Source organism: Mirounga leonina, unplaced genomic scaffold (genome assembly GCF_011800145.1).
Source record: "Mirounga leonina isolate KUSES-001 unplaced genomic scaffold, KU_Mleo_1.0 Mir_101799, whole genome shotgun sequence".
Classification (NCBI taxonomy): Eukaryota; Metazoa; Chordata; class Mammalia; order Carnivora; family Phocidae; genus Mirounga; species Mirounga leonina.
In genome coordinates, this window is record NW_023270210.1 from 4,371,405 (window position 1) to 4,395,118 (window position 23,714).

Genomic DNA, 23,714 nt, shown 5'->3' on the forward strand with positions numbered 1-23,714 from the left:
GAGCAGGAGGGGCGAGTGTGGAGCCCGCGGGCCAAGGGCGGGGCTTTTGAGGAACGACTGTGCCCACCACCCCTCTGGTCCCAAGGCTGCCCATCTTTGCTCTTAGTCACAGCCATTGAGAATGGGGGGGGGGGGCATCCTCTTGGAGCGTTTTAGGCTCTATTGGACAGGACAGGATGCCTCGGTGTACGCGCCTCCCTCAGCCCCCCAAGCGTGCCGTTGTGGTGGACCATTTCGTACGTCCAGGAATGAGGATATCGGCTCTCCCAGGCGGCTAGGGGCACGAATGTGATGTATTCAGTTTGTACTGCAAGCGATGCCAACCGGCGCTTCGGCTCCGCTCGTCTAGCACAGGGCAGGGGCCGCCCAACTAGCTTCCCCGCTACCTTTGGGGGACGTGCGCTCCCATGGGAGAGGCACGCTCCCGGCCATCCTGTTGGGGCCCCTTCCGAATGAGGCCCGACCATAAGCCGAATCCATATTAAGCTCTGTGGCAGCCACTTTGTTGCTGTGGGGAAGGCCCGAGTGTGGAGTCACAGGCAGTTGGAATCGGAAACAACCCGCAGCCAACCCCCTTGCTGCAAAGGCCGGCGGGGAGGAGGGCGGAGGGGACCGGACGGGGCCGGACGGGGGCGGGGCGGGGGGCGGGGAGCTGGTGGGGACTGAAGGGGCCGTGCCGACTCTAGGGGGCGGGGCTCCGGAAGGGGTGGAGCTCGACGGGGGCGGAGCTCGACGGGGGAGGGACGCGGGGCCAAGTGCCGCGGTAACTCCCCTTCCACTGCGGTCCCGGACTTGAAGCGGAGCTCGGCGGCCTTGGCGCCCCCGGCCCCGGGCCGCCGAGCTCCTCCGGCTCCGCACTCTGGGTGAACGGGGTTGGGTTGAGCCTAGGCTTTGGGAGAGGAGGTGGAGGGGAGGCGGCAAATCCCTCCTCTCCCCGGCCGTCTTTGCGAAGTGGCAGGACTTCACCCTCCCGTGCAGCCGACGTGCGGCCTGCCTCAGCGCCCCCCCTCTCCCGCGCCCTGTATGGGGGTCCCTTACATGGGAGGAATACGGATCTTTAATTGGGTCTGTTACCCCCTCAGTGGAAAGAGGCTGGGGTACAGAGAGTCTGGACTGGCGGTGCAAGTCGCCCCTTGCCCCCTGCCGCCAGTGCAGTTACTTCAGCGGCCTCTTTCCTTCTCGGTGAAATGAAGGCCTGGGGTTAAAAAAAAAAAAAAAATGACGTGCTTCACAAAAGTCTTACCCTCAGCGCTCGGTGCAGCATCTTCCCGCTGCACAAGACACCGAGCAGCCTCTCGAAAGAACCAAAGACACCAGTAGGCTTAGCTGACACGGGTGCGTCGGTAACGGATGCTCCCTTGACAAATAAAAACATAGAGGCACTTTTCTCCTGGCTGTTTATTACAGTACAAAGAAAAAACGCACTGGCTGGAAACAGACGCCAGATTTCAAATGTAGAGGCGAAGGAGGAGGTGGCAATTAAAACGTGATTACACAAGTCTGGGCACTGAGGAAAAGTTTACAGGACAGTGGGTGTGGGTTTTCTATAACAGACACTTAAATATACATGACGATAATTGCAGATAAAAACCATCAAAGACAAACCCCGTCAACCATTAATGTTTACAGACTACCCCCCCGCCCCAACCACAGACCTTACAAGAAAACAAATACTGAAAGGCTTTAAACCAGGAACCTCTCACCTCCGCCCTGCAAGGTGCCACTGGGGAAGTGGGAGCCTGGGGGTTTCTCTGAATGAGAAAGAGAGGACACTCTGGATCCTCAGGGTGGACAGCACGGCCAGTGTGCAGCTCACAGGCCCTCTCTACACCCCTCCCAAAGCCTCAGAACTCTTAACCTCCTGGCAAATTTCCCCTGCAGGGCACTTGTAAAGCTTGCTGTAATATGCACATCAGTGAAGGGCCAGCGGAGACAGGTTTGCAAGAGTTTAAGAATCACACAAGACAATAGCATTTTTAGTGAAAATGGCAATAAATGGCCAAGGGGTTTCTATTTGGCGTTTGTCAGTTTGTACAATGCCTCTTGGTCACATCCACATCTCTCACTGCATCAAAACCGTAAGCGACTCCACTACCTGGCTTCTAAGGTAGCACTGGAGCTTCACACGGGAGCGCCGGAGCAACGAACACAGCCTGCCTATTTGCGACAATGTATAATAAACACAAACAATGCATAATAAACACAACTCTACTGAAACAAAAGCCGTCACTTTATTTACAAAGTCACAAAATGAAGTATAAATACTTCTGTCATTAACGTTTAGGAAAACCATTTACAAAATTTTCAAATATGTACAGGTAGCTTGAAAAATCACCAGCTTTCCATTTTGTCACAGGTAGAGAGAGGGATGAGCACAGGCGGATGCCGCTCAGGTTGTGGGGAGGAAACAACTGGGTGGCTGTGTGGCGGGCGGTGGGTTGGCCATGGCTCCACGCCACTGCCTAAAGTGGTGAGGGCGTGGGGGTTTCTACGGGCACTTAAAGCCCCCCAGCACTCTGGGGGGCGGGGGCGGCGGCGGCGTGCTCTTCCAGAATGTCATCGATGAGCCTCAGGTTGCACACCCAGCCCTCCTCTGGGCTCCCACCAGGGCCTTTCAAGGGGGCTTCAGAGAAGCCCACCTCACTGCAGTCAGGGGCTGAGAGCAGACCGTTTAGTGGGGGCGGGGCCGGGGACAAAAAGTCGTAGGGTGGCAGCTCAGGGGGGGTACCCGTTCTGCCGAATGGACCTGGGGACTGGCTGGCGGTGATGGCAGAGGCGGCGGCGGCGGCCACAGAGCTTGGCGGCTCGATGCCCTGTATGGGACTCACGGGACCAAAGCTGGCCATGCCCTGCTGGAGGGACTTGGCGGCGTTCAGCATGGGCACGGGACCCCGCACCGGGCTCTGCTTGAGGCTCTGGTTGCCCAGCAGGCCGAAGCTGGGGTTGACCGGAGCAACACTCACCTTCTGGCCAGGCCTGCCTCCTGGGGCCACCTGATTGGGGGGCACAACTGCCTGCTGCGATGGACATGTCGGGGCTACCAGGGGAGCTCTGGCGGGCTCCTTGGTGAAGATCGAGTCGCTATCAAAGTGCGGCTGGGTGCTACGGTCTACGTGGCTCGGCGGGGGCTCCCTCGAGACCGCTGTGGTCCCAGCTGCCGCCGCGGCCACCGCCCACACGGCATCGTTGAACACTGAGGGCATTCTTGGCACACAGGGCTGTCTGAGCTGGTGGGGACTCGGGAGCTGGCTGCCCAGGGGTCTGGGACAGAACCTAGGCAGGGGCGCTCCTGAGGGGGCCGCCTTGGGAATCTGCGGACGATGGCTGCCCTGGGCGTTCTGGCCCGGGCACGAGGGTATGGGGAACGGGGGGTTACAGTGGAGAATTCCTTGTTGCTTGCCCGGAGTCGGCGAGGCCATGCCCATGCCCTCGCGGCTCTGGTGCCTGGTGGGTGGGATCATTGCTGGATTCGGATTGTTCTGAAGGAGCCCAGCTCTGGGGGGCATCATGGGTTGACTGGATGGGGGGCTTGCCTTGGTCTGGCTACACTTAGAGGTGACTTGTTCTTGGACGGCTACAGAAAGAGAGAAGTGGGAGGTCAGTGCCACAGTCATCCTCAACCTGGGCTGCATCGGCTGGCAGGCGACCCCTGACACAGCACCAACCTCTTGCCTTCTGCCCTTGGCTCCCCAGCTCTTCTCAACCCCCCATCTTCCGCCACCCTCAGCCGACTGCAGTTCTTCTGGGAAGCCCTCCCAGACTCCCCGGGTTCTTGCTCCCACAACACACGCACCAAGAGAAGGTCACATCGGACTGAAAATGCCAGCTTATCGGTCTATTTTTTCAGGTAGATGGTAGGCTCCACAAGGCCAGGGTCTGGGTCTGTTTTTATGTTCAGCACTCTGTACGAAGGCCCGGCACTGCGCACGCCTTGACAGAGGGCCACTCCTTGCCACTGGCCTTCCTGGACCTTGTCTGTCCTGTCACTGCAGCTGAAGCATGCCTGCCATGCCACTCCGGACATTCAGCTGGTGCCACGCCTAAAGGAACGGGGGTTCTTGCAGGAGAATGGAGGTGGCACTGGGCTAAAATGAAGATGCTGACCACGTGCTGGAGGGCAAGCAGCCTCCCCCAGCCCCAGGTTAAGAGTCCTCTTGGCCTGGCCCAATGTCACTCCACTGGCTCGTAGGGATTGTTTAATACTCATCTCCCGGCTAGTCTGGAAGCTCCACGAAGTGGGGACCATGCCTGACATTTTTGTTAACTGCTGTATCCCCGGCCAATAAACGTGGATTACATCCGTAGCTGCCATGGTAGGGTGGGGACCCCTGCTATCTGTGGAGGCTCCGGGAGCCCCCGCCACAGACCCCAACCCCTGCTCCACTACCCACGCCTGAGAGATGGCTCAGGAACACTGAGAATGGAAAGTCACTCCAGCAGTGGCTGGGGTGGTGGGGAGGACAGGATCAGAACCCTGAAGGTGTGCCTTTCTCCTTTTGAGAATAACTGCTTTAAGGGGCCTGACTCAATTTAATTAATCTCTTGAATTAAGTTCTGATTTTAGAGTCATTAAAAGCTGGCTTTCGATCGGGATCCTGCCGAAGCTTTCAATGTGGGGTCGATCCACCCTGCGTGCTATTTAACTGAGTTGCAGACCTCCCTTCCCTCCCTTAGCGCTTTCAGAAACACTGACAGTGACTGCTTACTCTGGAGTGAGTTCTCACCCCTCACCCCCCTACCCCCCACCCCCCACCCCCCCGCCTGCCCCTTTGCGAACAATGACCTTAACTGCTTACCTTGAAATTGACTCATCTGTTGGGCAATATACGCACTCCGCTGTTCAGGGGTCATTGCCGTAAGACCTGATCTCTGCTTCTCTCGCTAAACAGAAGATGAGAAAGACATGTTAGACAGGGGCTACCAAGAAAATTAGCCTTGGGATTGCTGTGTGGGGGCCCAGGACTTGGCTTTGGTGTAGCAGAAAGCATGAGTGAACACATCAACACACACTTGCATGCATGCCCCGCCCTCCCGAGCAAAATTCCACAGGTATAAACAAAAGTAGGATTCTGCACCTGGGTTAAAAAATCAACTGCGACAGCATAGGATGGGGCAGGAGAGACAGAGCTTAACAGCAAGAGCACACAGAGAAAAGGTTCAGGCATTTTGGATGTCCTTCTGCTCAGGATGGGTCAGCAGTGAAATGTGGCCACCAAAAGAGCAAATGTAACATTAGGCTGCATTAATAGAAGCAGAGTATGTCGAAGGAGGGAGGTGACAGTCCTGCACTCCTCTGCCTTGGCCAGACCATGTCTACAGTGCTGACAAGAGTCTGGGCGTGCCAGTCTCAGGGAGACCCAGATGGACTGGCTGCACTGCGAGGACACTAACTGGTAGGGGTAGGGCTCGGACCCGGAACTGTGCAGACCACGAATGGCTGAGCAAACCAGGGATGCCGTGGATGGGGCAGAGCAGACTCTGGGCTATGTGGCAGTGGGTACCCAGACTCTGCAGGGCTGTCATGGGGAAAGGGCCCAGGCTTGTTCTGGGTGGTCCTGGCACGAACGGCAGGATGATCACACGGTCAGATAAATGCATTGTCTGCCACCCAGCATAGCCACTCGCTGCCAACTTCCTTTCATTCTCCTGCCTGGCTGGAGCATGGGCAACTGGGACGAGCTTCCTGTCTCCATTACAGGGGCAGCTGGTGGGCTGGGGGAGGAGCCAAGCTTCAGGGCCGCAGGCCCAGCACGGAGTCTGGGAGTGGCTCAAGGAGACAGCCAGCAGAGAACCAGACGAGGGCCCCGCAGGCACGACTTGCCCTGAGACCCTCAGCCATTCGGTGTCAGGTTGTGAGTGGGACCCAGGTCTGACTCCCAGTGCAGTGCTCACCCACTGCCATCTCTCTCCCCTTCTCAGGAAGCCTGCTCGATAGGGTGCTGACAACCAAGGCAGCTTCGTCAGGGAGGATCCCCCCACCTTAGTCCACTTGTTGAGCTGCATCCCCCCCAGATGCCAGAGGACTTGACCTATAACACGGGCTGCCTGGTAGGACCTGCATTTCTGCCCTCAGTGGGGCTGGTGTGGGCTGGGCCGGTGGAGGGCTGGTGCCTGGGGAGAATGCTGGGCTCCCAGGCCTGCCAAGGCAGAGGACCGACCCAAGGCACGGGGCAGGCAGACGACATCAGAAGCCATTTCACTGTCCTGTCCTTAGCCTGCTTCCTATCTGGGCCCTTGCTCCCCTCCACTGGGGCCACGCCTCGGGCGGCCCATGGAGCTGCCCTTTTCCTGCTAGAACCTGGGGGGCCCGGGGCCAGCCCACCCGTGCTCACTGTCCTGAACGGCCTGCTCTCATTCTTTCACATCCTCCCCAAGGTCCGCCCTGCTATGTCATTCCAGTTAGGGATCTGGCCACTGCGGAGCATGGGGGTCACATGACCGCCCAAGACAGGAAGTGGGGCTTGGAAGCTAGCCTCTGCCTGCAACACTGGGGGCAGCCCTTTCACTTCTGTTCTTCCCTTGGACCCTTATGCCAGCCCTCAGAGATCTGGGCAGAAGATCTACGGCCCCAGCTTACCGATGTGACATCTGAGGCTCGGAGAGGTTAAATGACACAGCTAGGAAGTGCAATGTCTCCCAACTGCAGACCCAGTGCTCAGGCCTCTCTAGCCTCTTCAGCCCACTGCTTCTGGGGACCAGCTGCTTCTGGGGACTGGTTCCTGTGGCTGGCTGGGTCAACATCAACCCTAAATCCGTCCCCACCGTCTGCTCCATCAGTTTCCTCAAACACCGAAGCTGTACAAGGGTAGGGGGGTCGGGGCAGGTGGAGGCTACAGAGCACAACCAAAGAAAAAGTAGGGGAAGGGCGGAAGAGTCCAAAGGGAAGGCGGTAGAGAGGACAGACACCCCAAGGGCACAGGAAATAAAAGAGAAGGCTGGGCTGGGGCAGGGGTCAAAGGGCGGAGGAACTGGGTGGTGGTGGCCAGATGAAAGAGAGCGCTTCTCAAACAGTCTAGAGTTACAGGGACCAGGGGATGTTGGCTGGTGTTCATCCAAGGGAACACAGTAACCGGAGCTTCCCGAGTTTCAGGGAAACTCTGGGCAGCGGGATGGCTACAGAAACTCCCCGGTTCAAATGGCACGTTGACACCGGGCCCGCGGGGCTGGGCCTCCGGCATCCTGGGACACCGCCATCAAGCAGGAGTCTCTTCACTAGGCTGGCGCGTCCAGAGGCCCCGCAGCCCCCTGCTCCGGGCCTGGTCCTGTTGGCCCGGGCAGAGGAGGCCTCCCCAGGAGGCTGCTTCCTTTGTTTTGCAGACAGCGGCCCCCATCCTTTGTTCTGCATCAATGTGCTCCAGAGATAAGCCCCAAGAAAACAGTTGTTGCCTTTTGACACTGACAATCAGAATCGTTGGAAAATGGAGAAAACAGGAAATGACAAATGTTTTCAGTGACCAGGAGGAAGTGATGGCTAAAAGTTGCTGCTTGGTGACGGACACTTGTGAAGGATGGCTCAGGCAGCCTGTGGCTCTGCCTAAGCATGGTTATGGAGCAGATCATCGAATGAGACAGTTTTCTAGGGCTGCAGTTGTCCTGGTGCTCTTGTGCCAGGTGGCACCGACCGGGCAGCGTCAGGGGAGGGCTGTGTGAGCCCAGGTGTCCTTCCCCCACGGTGGTCACTGTGCTGGGCCTGGGCCATCAGGAAGTCTCCCAGAGAACTAGGGCCCCGGTTCTTCCCTGTCACCCCCCCTCCCGGTCCCGCTTGGCCAAGGTGCCACATTCAGACAGGTCTCAGGCAGGACAGGCAATCCTGGAAGTTCTGGGGCCGCCTTTCTAGAAGCTTCGTGCTGATGCCCAGGAAGCTGCAAAGCCCTCACCCAACTCTGGGGGCTCATGGAAGGGCTAGTGCTTCATCTGTGTGTGCTAGGCCAGAGAGAGAGGGCTAAGAGGCTGGCCTGGACCCCACCACTGCCCCCCGACTCAGCTGAGCCTCACACAGCAGCCCCCACTAGCAGGCCGGCCGGAAGCTGCGTCGGCTTCTTCCTTCAGCCACCTCCTGTAAGCCTGGATGCTTCCTCTCCACTGCGGGGGAAGAAGGGTCTCCTCACAGATTTAGCCACTTAATCAGGCAGAGGAGGTTGGGGAGAGGCAGAAGGGCAGATGACCAGCAGGATTCACACCCAGAGGCCTGCAAAGGGTTACGGGATGTCGGCCAGATTCAGACTGAAGTTATCCCCGCCATGGCCCCCAGGAGGAGAGCATTCTGACTCAGAAGGGGATTCCAAAGGAATAGCTCCTGGGGGATGGCAGGGAGTGGATTCAAGCTTTGTGCAACACACTGAGGGTGGGGCGGGGGGAAGGAGAGCGGGCAGTGGGGGGATCTTTTTCTACCTTTAGGTAACTAGGCTTCCTTTCCAAGCAGACCTGCCCCCTGAGTATCCCCACAGGGAGCCAGCCTGCCACATAGCAGAAGACACTCAGCTATCTTAAAGGTTCAAAGGTTAACGAGCTCTACTGTGCATTTTGTTTGTTTATTACTCCACTAGGAAAAGCACCTTCTTTTGTAGTTTCTGGAAGCCAGATTTGGAAACAACTCACCCACCTTTCCGACTTATCCTTTGAAATGACAGGGAAGACAGCATTCTTGCTGGAGAGCATGAAATCAAGATTGGAATTCTTGGGGCTCTTACACCCATGGGGATGGGGACGCCTGAGACCCATGGGCTCTGGCTCCCCGGTAGCCTATGGATGAAGGGAATACAGACACCTCCATCGGGAGCCCTGTTGGGGGGGGCGGTGCTGATGCTCTTGGGCTCCGATTCTTCACCAGTATCCTTTGGAAACCATAGGGGCTTCCTACAGTGAACGCCAGGCGAGGTTCCTTGTTTCCTGGTCCCCCCTAACTCTCAGTGCCCATGATGCGGTTTCTCCAGAAGGCCTCCAGAATAATGGGATTGAGAGTGCCATCAAGCCACTTCTCCTCTCCGTCGACCGCTGAGGCCAAGATCTGGCCCTCTTGCGTTGCCTCTGCTCAGTGTCCTTCCTGGCCCAGAGTGCACCCAGTGAGCGGTGGGCCTCCGTGGCTCTGGAGCCCTGGGAATGAACGTGCTCAGATACCAGATGGGAAGATGGGGTTTGCTTAGCAGCCTGGTAAGTCCCTCTGTCAATCAGGGGACACACATTTCTTGGGGGATAGCGCTGGGCTTCTCATTCTTGCGGAGCTTATAATGGAGGGGGAAGCTGACAAGATACAAGTAAATTAATCAAAGAAGGTCACTTCAGATGGTGACACATCTCCTAAAGAAAATTAGGGCAGAGTGAAGGGCTCAAGAGCGGGTGGGCAAGGCAGAAACCCTGAGGGTGTTCTGCTGGCGTCTTTCTGGGCCCCTCCGGGACCCTGGCGTAGGGGCCCTGGGGCCTTGCCCACTGAGAGGCTGGGGCTCTGGGGTCTGGACCAGTCTGAGGCTGACTAGGGGCTTCACAAAATCAGTGTCATCACCAGCAAAAAGCAGAGAGCTGTAGGTCAGCTGTTTTACTCTCCAGTTTCTGTCTTTCTACTTGATCTCCAACTGTGTGAACTCTATTCTGATTCCTCCTCTGTCTCGGTTTCAGGGCGGCCTGGTCCCGGAAGGGCTTGGTCTAAATGCTGGGAATGATCCCGGGGCAGAGGAGCCAAACATGTTTGCAGCTCGCCTTTCTTCTTCGCCTGCGGTGCCTGTGTCCTCCGTCTCACACTGAGTCCGGCCTTCCTGAGTCACCGGCTGAGCTGGTGCGACAGCCCGTCCCTCAAAGCCCCCGTGGAGCGCCCAACTTCCAAAGCTTCTTAGGAAAGGTTTGAGGGCCGAGCATCTGCCTGGCCCCCCTCCCCTGCTGGGCGGAAGGCGTTGCCTTGGGAAGGGACACAATAAGGCAGGGGAATAGGACTCTGAGGCAAGCTAGCTGGGGTCCCTGTCAACGTTGGACTCGTGAGGAAAGGGAAAGGCAGGGACCCGATGACACCCGGAGTGGACCACGTCCCCATCCAGTTTTGCTAATTCTGTTTCCCTGGCAGCTTTGACCTGGACAAGATTTCTCCGGTTCCAGCTGGAGACTGAACCGATGAAGAGCACACGGAGCAAAGGGACAAAGAGGGAGGCATCAATAGATCTTGAGCAGAAGGCTCTGCTTGTTCTTTCCAGTGGGGCCTGGCGGCCTAAGCAGAACAAGGCCGTGCGTACCAGAGCAGAATTTCCATTAAAGGCCAGAATCCCGGAGGCCCTTTCAGCCTGATGACCATCTTCTGATCACTATCACTTAGCAAATGCTCATTTCTCCAGTTTTTTTTCTGCAGACAGGGCAGACGTCCCATGCACGCTGCTATTTCATGCACCAGAACAACTCGGCGGTTCAAATGGTGTTCTCAGCAAAGGCCCACTCTGGCTGGCGTCCACCATCTTGCTCCCGTGACCACTGATGTGACCCTTCAGGGCAAGTCAAGCCACTCCTTCTAGACTCCAGGGGACGATCAAAACTCACAGCCATCGTGGACCAGGCTTGGCTTGGCTTCCTTCTGCCTGCTCTCCTCCGGCTGCCAGTCCTCCAGTGGGGTGATCTGACTTCCCACTTCTAGGGTGCACGAGTCTTGGGTGGGGTCAGAGCACACCTTGGGGGTGCAGAGTCCACAGCGGAGCTTGCAGGAGAGGCACTTCCTGAGCACCCACTGGGCACAGAGCAGGCAGGCACTGGGGGAGGTCTGGAGGTGCAGAAGGCCCAGCCCCTGTCCCCCTTCGGGCTCACAGTCTGGCCGCAGGGACAGACAGACAGGGAAGGACCCAGGGTGCTGGAAGGCTTACCGCAGGGAGGGGGCAATTGCACCCGGGGCGACCCGCACTGATTTCCCTGCAGGTGAGGCTCAGGCGCCTGGAGCACTCTGCTTGCTTGGGTGGTCTCTTTGCCAAAGACTGGCCAGGACACAGTAGAGAAAGCACTAGAGATCCCTCCTAGGTGTACAGAGCTTTACGGGCTGTCACCTCCTGTGTTCCTCCCAACAACCCTGTGAGGCAGGCGGGCAGGCTGAGCAGGGGACTGCGCCCCGGTTGACAGATGAGAAAGCGAGGCTCGGGGGAAGTGACTTACCTACAGCGTCGCAGCTAGGCAGTGGCGGAGCGGGCACCTGCCTCCAGGCCTTCGGATCCCAGCCGCCCCAGGGCGCGGCCTCTGAGGTACTGTACGAGGAGGTGACTCGGGCCAGCTCGTGGGCAAACGAGCTGCTGGGCAGGAAGGACTCACTCCCCAGGGCCTGGCAGGATGGGGGCTGTCGCCCGAGGCTGACCTGGGGGGGCCTGGCTTCCCCAAGCTTGCAGGCTTTGTCTACATGAGTCTACAACAACCGATTGAACAATCCATCAGCTGCTTGGCCACAAAATGCTTCTGACTGATCTTGTCACTGCCATGACTGCCTGCCTAGCTGGGTCGTTTTTGGGTGCTGTGGTTATACACACCAGCTGGTCTGGGGCAACAGAACCAAACAGCTTTGCGGTCTTAATTGCCTTGGGTCACAAACTCCTTTGAGAATTCATTAAAAGCTATGGTCTCTCTCCACCGAAGAAAGCACTCCCAGTGGTGTTTCCCCTCTACCGGCCCAACGTTTTACATATAATTTCAGGGGTTTTCTGGACACTTCCTACCCATCCATGGATCTCAGTTAGGGATCCTCTGCCTTGATCAGTCATTGTCTTGTTGGAAATGGGAAGGAAGCTAGGTCAGATAGCTGGTTCATCGGCAATGACCTTGACCAATCCCGATCCCTCCCATCCCCTTCCCGGCCCCCCCTTCCCCAACGGAGCACAGAGTTCTAAACTGGTTTGCAGGTTTGTGTGTGTAGAAATGCTGAGGAATCTGCAAAACCAAACGGTGAGTGCAAAACCAAACAGTCAAGTGTAAATCCCAATACAGCTGAGTCCTGAACTTGTAGCCCTCACTGTACTTCACTTTACCAGGGCCCCAAGGCTTTGGGACTTGGGTGTGTGTGGGACCTTTCCTTGCCGTCATGTTTTAGATGACAGGGAGTTTGCTAGAAAGGAACCTATGACCCAAATTCTTTCAGCCAAAGGCAATTTAAAAACCTCACACTTGATAACCGGGCTCTTCCTTCTACAGGACACGGCCTCCTCCCTCTCACGCTGGACCACCTGGGTTGCGAGTCCTCATCCACGTCTCCTAGCATCCCGGTAGAAAGGGAAACCTTTATCCCCCAAACTAAGTTAAACGGCTGGAATCAATTCAATTCATTGCAATAAACACTTACTAAGCACCGCCTGAGAACAAGTCCCTGCAATGGATGACAGGCCAGTAGGTATTTTGATGTCCCATTCGAAGTAACAGTAAAAATCGCCACCACTGAATTTATCGAGCATTTGCTCGGTACCAGGCACTGACCCAAGTGCTTTCGACATGTGGTCTCACTCAGTCCTTTAAGCAGCTGTCTACGAGGCAGGAGCTATTATGGTCCATATTTTATAGATGAAGACACTGAGGCCAGAGAGGTTAACTAAGTTGCCCAAAGTCACACAGCTAGTTAGTATGAGAGCAGGATGCAAACTTGGGTCTGCCTGGTTCCCAAGCCCACACGTGGTTTGCCATGGAGTGTGTGTGTGTGTTCAGTGGTTAGCTTACCAAATTGCAAAACGAGTTTTGAAATGTAGAAACTCTTGAAACGCACCATTTAGAAAAGCTCAGGCAAAGCGTTACGAGGGGGCTCCAGACAAATTCCTAAGAACAAATTATAAATACTTAAAGAGGGGATTGGAAAGACAACCAAACTACCTGGAGGGTTTCAGAGAGTACACTCATCCCCCAGACAGATACAAAATCAAAAAACAACGCAAAATATCCTTCGCAAGTAAACTCAGTGCACTTGGGAAAGAAAACTTCCTCGCCATTCTGACGGTATCCAGACTGTGCAGGGAGCTCAGCGCCCCTCCTCTTGGGGTGGGTCATCCCTACAGAGCGGAGCTCACTGGCCCTGGGCAGCTTCAGTTTGTCCTTGGAGCAAAGTCATCCGGGACTCGAGCAGAAACGGCGCTTTCTACAATTGACAATTCTTTGTGCCCGCATACCTAGCTCCTTGATCATTTTAAACGCTATTTTATAGCCTCACTGGAGTTTTTACAATCCCCAAATGCAGATATTACTAGAGCTCTGATTGCCCACCCACTCCATGATGCCACAACCTCAAAGCAATGAATAGGGCTTATTTGGAGGGAACTGAAGCACTTTAAGCTTTTGCTCAGGAATCCCTGGTAGCTTCATGGGACTTATAGGGTATTAGTGATGGGTCAAGAAACAGGACCGCCCCATCAGCGTTAACATACGCTTGCGGTGCCTCCGTAGTCCAGCAGGCGCAACAATCTGCAGATGGCACGTGGACATTACCAGCGGCGGAGGACGCCCCAACACGGTGGGCAGTTCTATCTGGAGCCACTCATTCAAGGGGAGCAGAATGGGAGCAGCACTTGGCGAACCAATGCAATCCCCAGTTGAAAAATGAAATAGATAAAATAGATGAGATTCAATCTGCACTCTGACTGACTAGGCGCTTTATAACCAATGCTCATGCATCTTCTCTGTTTTATTTAATTTGGGGTAAGAAAAAACCCTGCTTATCACACACCCTATAAACGTGAGGCCCAACTTTCAAGGAAAAGGCTGTGAGGGACATCTTCAACTCCCCGAGGTTTCTAAACGTAAGGTAAATCCATCTCTTTTTTTGGTACCACTGAAAAGCTCAGAAAAGCAAGTCAATTAACAATTACCGGTGGGCACGGTCACTAGCTCTTAGACTGGCTGGTTCCACATGAGTCCAAATTTCGCAGAAGTAGACCATGGGATGGATAGCGTCTGATAGTCGTAGCGCCTCATTTCACAGAACTCACATCCACTCAGTTCCCTGGGTCTGGGCCTTCCATGCTTGCCCGAGAGCTTGATGGACTGAGGTTGGCCAAGGGTGCCTCCCCACTAAAAAATCCGCCAATGGCTTGCAGCTGCCGAGGGATGCAAGCACAGCCTGCTAAATTCTGTTCTTTGGGCTGTCCATAAGCTTGGCCTCCCGTCCGCACAGCAGCACCAAGAGGCGGGTTTCATGTTCCATACTGCCATGTTCTCTGCCCTCCAATCATGCCAGTCTCAGCGCATCAAAGGCCACCATGTGTGTTCAGCCCTCTGAGCTGGTGCCCCTTGATTCACCCAGCCTGGAATGCACTTTCTCCCTGTTTTCACTCTGGGACTCCCGCACGTCCTTTGAGATCCAGCTCCTCTACCCTGACCTTACTCCGTTAGGAGCTTGGCGTGATGAGCTGGGCACTCGGGAGATGGTAATCTGGTGAGGACTGTGCTAGCCTCTCTCTAGGATGAACATTAATGATAAACAGAGCCTCACCCCTCATTTAAGCACATCTATTCATCCCTTTTCAACACTGTTGTGTTAATGAAACCCATCGATAGAATAGAGTGGGATCGTAACCACACCGTACAAATAACCTCAGCTAACAAGGAAGCAGAGGTAGATTTCCCCAGGACACACAGTGGCAAGGGGAGGGGGGGTACAGACCTGGATCTGATTTACAGAGTGGCTAAGACCCAAGCAAATCCTGGGTTTGGAAGTCCAGAGGCTCCTTCCCTGCACCCGAAGAGGAGCAGTCCAAGGTGTCCTCCTTCGTTTACACTGGAGTAACTCCACCTCCTTGGCTATTCTGTGACATCACTGTAGCTCGAATGGGCTCTGGGTCATGAAGCGAAGGTTATGACTAACCCCCATAAACGTTCAGCTGCTTTGCAAGAGGTGGATGGCTGTTCTAACTCTATAAATTATTGACTAGATCAGATATCGGTCCAGGCTTCTCCACCATGGAGCTTCGGAAGGTGTATGTGTATTCACAAGGTTATGGTTGTGCACTGTAATTCCACCGGCTTCTGGGAGCTTGCAGATTCCTAGACTGAATCATCCAGTAGTTCAGGCAAGGAACCTTGAGCCCCTTTCTTTCTTTTCTCTGACCTCTACTAACCATGTGACAGAGGTGAGCAGAGAAAACCCAAGAGAAGAAACTGGAGACTTGGCACATATGACAGAGACTCTCAGAGCCCAGGGTACTTCAGGGCTGAGCCGACTTCAGAAGCCAGCTCGTCGTTCAAAGTCACAGGTGAGACGAATGTACTAAGGTACTGAATGTTATCCAGATAACCCAAAGAGGTCGAGACAGAGCTGTGGAAGAAGCTGAATCTTGGGGCAAATTGGTGAATGTCCCTACATGTCAAACAGAAGTGACAGGAGACAATTTTGTAAATTTGAAGTAATGCATTGGGAAGACAGGAAAAATGTAATGTGAGTTAGACTTCTTGGCTTTTTGCTTGCCATTGCCCTACTTGGCCAAAGTGCAGAAGGCATTTCAATCTATCACAACCAGGTGTTTATTAATAATAATACAAGAAAGCTATACAACTCAAGTCTCAGATTTTGTAAGGAATAAAATCCCAGAAGCTCTACAGGCAGCATTGTCCAACAGAACTTTCTGAGAGGATGTCGAATCATCCTCTCAGAAAGAAAAGAGTGTTCTCCCTACCTACGTTGTCCAACATAGTAGCCATTGGCCACATGTGGCAACTGAGCACTTGAAATGTGGCTAGTGCAAATGGAAAACCGAATTCTTAACTTTATTTATTTTAATTGATTTAAATTGATTTAAATAGCCCCATGGGGTTGCTGGCTAAGTACCGGAGAGCACAGTTCTTTGGCATAGGGGCTAAGAGGGCATGCAGGCCCTGGAGAGAGGTCTGGGCTGGAACCATGGACTTGTCACTTCATAGCTATGTCATTGTGAGGAAGTTACTAACTCTTCTGTGCCTCAACTTCCTCATCTGTAAAAGAGATGTCGTAGCTGTACATTATTCATAGTGTCGTAGGGGTTATGAAGATGACTCGAGTGAACACCTGTTCATGCCTGTTGCATGCAGTCTCTGAAGATTAGCTAGTGGTAGTCTTCATTACCAATAATGCCTCTGCCATGTATTGAGCAACTTGCCCAAGGTCATTCATTAGTAAATGCCAGAGCCTGGACTAGAACCCAGAGGTTCTCTGACTTCAATGCCCACGACCTGAGTTTTGCATGATCAAATTGCCCACCTGAAACCTTTGCTATTATAATAAGCAGACCAGCAGGGAGAAGATTCTGGAAGGCTGCTAGGGTTCCACAGCTGTGGAATGGCTGCTGGGTTGGCTACTATGTGACCCACGTGTTCTTTTTCAACAGCTGTATCCTAAAATTAGGAGAAATCCGAGTTGGGGTATTTCTGTTATGACCAGGTGGTACAGGGGGTGGGAGGGAGCTAGGGCTCACTGAGGACATTCTGCCAAGAACTCTAGGGTAGCACCAACCCCACCCGCCGGGTGGAGCTTTCCCGTAAATTTGCATTTTGTTAAAGTGTCCTTGGAGCAGGGTATTCCCTATGCAAGAGCTGGAAGAGTTTGAGGTTTTCTGGGATTTTTCCCTTTATAAATGTATATAATTTAACTTCAGTTTTTTGAAGTCTAAATGTCTGGGGCTGACCAAAATTGATGGAGTCCCAAATCAAATTCACTTGGTCAAATCAAGTCCTCAGACTTGGAATTTAGATTAAGTTCAACTGGTAAACAGCTACTTTGCTGAGAGAACACAAAAAGGCAAAATCAATAATGTATACATCAGTTACAGAATGAAGGAATAAATATCTTTTCTGCAGCATGAATCCCAATGGGTAGGCAGGTGGCCTGTGAATCACCCAGGCTAGAGACCGGGATGCCCCTCGGGGGCTCCCACAGCACCAGGCGCAGAGCACGTCGGCAATCCTCTGCTGATATTTCGGCTGGCCATTTTCTGTGGGGCCCTTTTGTAGTGTGGCCAGTGCTGTGCCTGATGTCAGTAAAGCTGGGTGATTAGATAGGAAAGCTGTGCTTGGTCAGGCTAGGTGGGCCCCTGGGAATCATCCCAGGAGCAAGGTGAGGTCAAGAGCACTGCTGTGGAGGATGTCAAGGGCTGGGTAAAGTGGGAAGGCATCAAGGCTTTCTGGAATCCAGAGCCTCGGCAGCCAGAAGAGGCCTGTGGCACTAGTTACTCTGAAGCTTCTGGAAAGTTCCTAGGGCCTCAGGATGATGACAGTGCTGAGCGTGTACAGTGTGCCAGGCACTGAATTAAATGCCACAGTTTCATGTAACCCCCTCTAATTCCCAAGGCAACCCTGAAGGATGGGTACCATTACTATTCCTCATTTTATAGGGAGGAAAATAAGGTTCCGAGAAACGAAGTAACTTGCTCCAAGTCCACAGTAGGTAAGGGGCAGAACTGGAAGCCAAACTTGGGTCTGAACGACTCCCAAGTTCAGGCTCTTAATTACAAATACTAAAAATGTAATGTCCAGAGCCTACCCCTTATGCTTCTGCGTGCCCACATTCTTGCCCCAGCACTGTACCTGCTGGCTACAGTGAGCACTGCTGACAGGCCCCAGGGCGCCAAAGGAGCCATCCAACTAACCATCACATTCGGGCAACCGAGGAAGGGAGCGGCAGGATTTCCTTTGGAGACTTCCGGATTTAGACAGCCGATTTAATGCAAGCATCTAACTTCGCTCCCTCCCAGAGCCCCACTAAAAGTGCGGTAAGGGTTTTGTTTTGTTTTTAAAGACACAATCCCACAAGGATAAGGACAACAGGAGAGAAGACAACAGCACCGTAGTTTCCCAAGTTAAAGAATAGCTAGAACGAAGGTTAACTGACTACACAGCCCGAATCACAAGACATCAGAGGGGAAGGTGGAAAAGTAGCTTGGTCTGGATGGCTGAATCTCCATCGGGCTCAGGAACAGGGGCCCCAGGTTGCCTCTGGAAGGGAGATGAAGTGGATGGAGGGGGCCAACGTAATGGGGTAGAGCCTGGATCCCCTCCCCCACCCTATGTCCGTGAGGATCTGCCTCTCCTCGGCCATGGCAGAGATCTGGCTTGATCATTTGCTGCTGCTGAATTCCTGCTCTGCCTTCTAGATCCTGCTCCCTGGATCAGCTGAGGACGCCCACTTCACCCCACAAAGGTGTCCTGTGTTGACCTACGCCTGGAGGCTGGAGGACCTGGAGGCAGGCTGTGGCAAGCTCGAAAGCCATATTTCTTCTGGGTGTGTCCAGTACCATGCCCGTGACCCTGTCAGGCGTCCCGGTGGTGGTGGGCTCTATACGTGCCCCAGTCCATTGTGCCTTGGGCCACCGACTTCCCTAAAAGGGGAGCTGGGGGCGGACAGTGACCAGGACTACTCAGCTTCCCTTCTGGAAGCCTGCAGCTGATAGTGGCTCTTGGCTGCGTACGCATCTAGCTTGTGCTCACCGCTCAGTTCTTCCAAATGAAGCAACTGCTTGTTTAAGAGTTCATTCATAAGTGGTGAAACTGTATAGAAATGCAAGAGAATGATTACGTCGGAATCAGGAGAGTGGTCGCCTCTGCAGGGAGGAGAGGCTGGGATCACAAGAGGCATATGGGGGTCGACTCGGGGAGGGGGCAACATTCTATTTCTTAACATAATTGGTGGTGACACAGGGTTTCACTTTACACTTTTTCTTTAAACTGGACATATAGGCCTTGCACACTTTTCGGCATCTGTGCTATATTGCACAATAAAAGAAAAAGCTATATACAAAGCTGGGTGCCAATAATGTGAAATATATATCTCTGCATAGAAAAAATAGTGAGGGGTGCTTGAGGAGCTCCAGTCGGGTAAGCATCTGACTCTTGATTTTGGCTCAGGTCATGATCTCAGGGTTATGAGATCGAGGCCCGAGTTGGGCTCTGTGCTGGGCGTGGAGCCTGTTTAAGATTCTCTCTCCCGGGGCGCCTGGGTGGCTCAGTTGGTTGAGCAACTGCCTTGGGCTCAGGTCATGATCCTGGAGTCCCGGGATGGAGTCCCGCATCGGGCTCCCTGCTCAGCAGGAAGTCTGCTTCTCCCTCTGACCCTCCTCCCTCTCATGCTCTCTCTCTATCATTCTCTCTCTCTCTCAATAAATAAATAAAGTCTTTAAAAAAAAAGATTCTCTCTCCCTCTCTTCAGCCCCTCCCCTTGCTCTCTCTCTCTCTCTGTCAAATAAATAAATACATCTTTAAAAAAAAAAGAAAAAAGAATGAAATGCTGTATTGCAACATGTTAACAGTGGTTACTCCTGGCTTATTTATATATCATATATTTATATATTTTAGTATCCCATGGAGTTTGTTTTCTCTATACTTGCCTGCACTTTCCAAGTTTACTACAAAGATTACTCTTGTAATCAAGAGATTGGAAAATGACAAGGTCCCCATCTAAATTGAAACTAGTGAGGATCAACACAAAACAGATGGGAGGAGCCATCTGTGGAAACCTATGCAGACAATAGCTACCGAAAGAGATTGGAGCTCGAAGTTTACCAAGGGGCCTAGGGCGTATTTCCTAGAGTTGGCTCTTAGAAGTCAGGAGAGTCACTATCTCTGGGAAGTGGGAGGGGTACACAGAAGGCTTCTAAGATATTTTGAATGTTCTATTTCTTAACCTGGTTGGTGGGTCCATGGCTATTGGCCTTACTATCATATGCTTTATATGCTCTTCTGTACATATTATATGGATTTAAGAGAACCAGGATTAGAAAAAACCAGGAATCATGTAAACAGAAAATACAGTGCTATGTCGAAGGAACAACTCAAATTCATAAAAAACATCAGTTTATAGGTTAAGAAAAAGTCGCTTTGGAATTTCGATCTTACTTTGTGCAAGTAGGTATTCTAACCACAAATGAATCCACGCTTTCCTACTATACAACTTTCTCACGACTGCTTGGCTGGTCTCCTTCCTTCCCAACCTTTATCATTCTCTACTTTCCTTTTACTGAAAGCCTCATCTTCTGTCTTCTTCTGGCCCATTCTGTCTCCCTGGGGTGGACTCCTCGCCCTCCCACCCTAGAACTTTTGAGAGGTCACCTATGAGAGTCACCATTCTCTGTAGATGGAGAAGTCCATGGTTTGCTCAAGCCTGCCAAGCAATGGGTAAGCCTTTCTCTGGGAAAACCACCTTGGTGATCATGGTATTCCTCCTGCCAGGTAAATATAGTAGTTGCCAAGGGCTGTGGGCAGTGTGTCACGAAGAGTTATTGTTTAACGGGGACAGAGTTTCAGTCTTGCAAAATAAAAAGAGTTCTGGGGGTGGATGGTGGAGATGGTTGCACAACAATGTGAATGTACTTAATACCCCTGAGCTGTACCCTAAAAAATTACCATTTTTATGTCATGTGTATTTTAGCACAATAAAAAAAAAATCAGAGAAAAGATAGGTGGCCAAGCAAGTTAAAGATAGAGAGTTGGAGAGTCCGAGAGACACACAGAGAGCACCCGGCTCCACTGTTTTGCAAGGACTCAGTCTCTGGGAGTGGCACCCTGCAATGCCACCTTCTGAGAAATACTGGTGGTTACCAACTTGGTAGGTGGGGACTCTGGGGCTCATGGTAGGGAAGGGCTTTGCCCCAAGTCAGAGGAGACTAGAACTCAGCATTCCTGATTCCCAGTCCAGGGTGCCTTCTTGCAAGCCCTTTATCCCAAAGGAAGCCACTCTCCCTGGTCTAAATGCCAGGACAGGAGGAGGGAAGGGTGGCTGGTAGCGTGTGCATTGTTGGTGGGTGACCGGGTGGAAACATATCCATATGCAAGGCAGAGGGCATGAGGAAGAGAAAAAGAGTAGACCGTACAAAGTTGACCTCTTTCAACCCCTCTGTGATTCTCAGTGAGAGCAAGAAAGAAAGGGCACCCCATGTTTCTGAGTTAAACAGGCAGAGCGGTGCTGGGAAAGCCTGGAAATGGCCTGAAGCCTCAGTGCCTGGTTCGGGGTGGGGGTGGGGGGTTGGGGGCGCTCTCCAAATGCATTTCTGAAGAGAAGAAGCTTCTGGAAGCCATGGTGAATACCTCCAGAGGAAGCTGGGCCAACTGGGCCTTTGGTCCAGCTCCATCTGAGATGTCCAGGTGTGGGGCCAAAAAGAAGACACCTCACGGCATCCTGGCCCTGCTGTGTCTCTCTCCCTGACTCTCTGAAATGTCTGCCTTCTTTTTCTTGTCCTACCAGGAAGAGCCAGGACTCAGTGGCAAGAGCTCTCACTGGGCTAGGCTCTGCCAAAAGCCAGGCCAGCCTGGCCCTTAGCTTCTCCAGGAACAAAGGAACAGCTTCATTCCTCTCTTTTCCCCACTGGCCCCCATGTCCCAGCCTTCTGGCCTCTGGCTCCCCGCTCCCCCATGCTTCTTTACAGGTCTCCAGTCCTTGCACATATGTTCTAGCCATTAGCATATAGAGATGGCCACTTGGCCCAGATTTCACCAAGGTAAGTCAACAGCCTGGGCTCCAAGAGTTGTCACACAGTGGCACAGGGGAGGGGCTCTTCCCCCAGAGAATTTGGAGGACACTCCCACCTGCTCACAGCCAAAAGCCCATCTACTTGGCCTGGAGGTGGATGATCTGAGAACTAATGGAACCAGGTTAATCCAGTGGCACAAATCAATGAGGGGAGCAGTGAAGGGCAAGGGAAAGAGCCAGCGGGGGAGACAGGAGACCTGGGGTCTAGGCTTAGCTCCTCCTTGTGCTTGGCAGCCGGGTGGGCTCAGGTAAGTTCCATTGCCTCTCTAAGCCTGCTTTTCCAGGCAGAAAGTAGGGTCAACAACAGTGCCCACTGCCACGGACTGTTGTGAGAACGGGATGGAAGGACAAGGGGAAATTCCTCCATGTGGGCTCAGGGCAGTGCATGCATGGGGAAGGGCTAGTTCTGCCTTCTGTCCCCACTCCCACTGCTATGGCGAGCTCTGGCTTGGAAGCTGGGTAACCTGAGCACAGCCTGGGCTTTGCCATTAACTCTCTGACCTTGAGAAAGTCCCTTTCCTTTTGTGTCTATTGAGATGGTGTTTTTGTTGTTGTTGTTTGTTTTGTTAATACAGTTCATTACACTGAATGATTTTCATAGGTTGAGCCAGCCTTGCATTCCTGGGATAGAGCCCACTTGGTCACAGTGTATAATTCCTTTTTATATGTTACTGGATTTGATTTGCCAGGGTTTGGTTGAGAATTTTTGCATCTTTGTTCCTAAAGAGTGTTGGTCTACTTTTTCCCATTAGGGTCTCCCTGTGTCCTCATCTGTAAAATGATGTCATTGAACTAGACAACCTCCAAGGTTTCTTTCAGTATTCATGTTCGCTGGTGTCGTAATACAAAGACAACTGAAAGACAGTGACTAGACAAAGCCTGGACCCTTCCCTGTGTAATCAAGAAGCTAAAGATTCATTTTGCTGATTTCTCAAATAACTTTAGTCTCTTCAGTCGGCCTCACATGCAAGGCCTAGGAATCTTTAGATGTTTAGGATGGAAATTAAAGCCAGCCAGCTAATTCATTTTAAACTTCTTCCAAATGCATATGGTTGTATATTTCCTAGACCTGGGGTCAAAGGGTGAATTGGACAAACAAGGGGAAAGGGGGGGAAACCAAGAATCCAAACACTGAATGGAGAGGCAGTGAAGAAACACAGTCCACCTACAAACCAATCAAACCAGCCTTGGCTTCGTTCTTCAAAGTAGCCAGTCTGGAGCTACCCTTGCATCTGTTCCTATCGCTGTCTGTCTGTCTGTCTGCCAGGAACGCAGGGAAGGGCCTGCCCCGGCACAGCTACCAAAGGAAGGATGTGGTGGCTATGCTAACGGCTGCTCAGATCTCCTGCCATGGGGTAGCCTCCAGGAGCCGTCCCTTTGGCTTTGTCACCATATGTGGCCCTGGCCCCACTCCCAACCATTGACAGTACATGGCAGGTATACTAATGCAGGCTCACTCCTGTGAGGTATGGGACTCTTCCAATGGCAACTCTGGCTCGAGGACTCTCCATTGGCCTTGCTGAAACTTCCCTGGAGCTCTACTGTGGTCCAAGATTGATCTTACCCAATCCTCCTCTGTCCCCCAGTCGTCATGGACCACGTGCACTGTGGGCTGAGGCTCCCCCCACCCCAATGCACGTCTTACACTTCTAACCCCATACTGGGGTCTGCCTTGCAGCAGACCTGAACAGACACAAGGAAGCACTTGGCTACTTAGCTCCTCTTTCCGCTCAGATATAGAGGAAACCCTTTCCCCACCCCACCACTCCCCACACTGCCCGTGAAGCACCACAGTGAGCAGTGAGCAACGCAAGAAGCGCTCCCCTGTCTCTTTCCTTGAGCACTCGGCTCACAGCTCAGAGACTTAATTTCTGTCTGAGTTTTATTGGAGTTTCTGTAATTTCCTGGGCCAGATATCTTTTTCTGTTATTTTCCTTCCTCACCCCAGTCATGAACTGGGCAATGCAAGTCATGGGGAAATCCTGGACACATCCAGCAGCCCTCAGTAAACACAGTACACTGCCCTGCAGAGAAAGTTCTGGTATCTTACCATACTGCTCTCTCTCCCTCATCGAAGCTTTGCAAGCCAGTAAATGGGTGGGTTATGGGGCTGTTTTGAAGGAATAAGGTCTAGCTCTGGGAACCAGAAAGGCAAACATATGCATAACCTACCACTAAGGCTGGGCAAACAGACGTCCTTTTTGATGTGTGAACATCCAACGAAAACGGATTCATCAGTTACAGTAAGCTCAGGCACAGTCTTCAAAATCAATATACACAGGATATACTTCTAGCTGGTTTG

At 52.9% G+C, this 23,714-nt stretch overlaps 1 protein-coding gene across 3 annotated transcripts in view; it reads right to left on the minus strand.

Annotated features, from left to right (window-relative positions):
• Positions 1-1,333: 1,333 nt before the first annotated feature.
• MAMLD1 (mastermind like domain containing 1) overlaps positions 1,334-23,714 on the minus strand; it is a 56,646-nt gene continuing 34,265 nt past the window's right edge. For 2 of the 3 annotated variants that reach the window (XM_035011973.1, XM_035011990.1), the window contains exon 3: positions 9,996-11,359. In XM_035011973.1, the coding sequence (XP_034867864.1) occupies positions 11,006-11,359 (354 nt within the window). In that variant the 3' untranslated portion in view covers positions 9,996-11,005. Of the gene's footprint in view, positions 3,575-4,796; positions 4,882-9,995; positions 11,360-23,714 lie in introns of those variants that run through there. The other variant, XM_035011982.1, reaches the window with a different exon arrangement.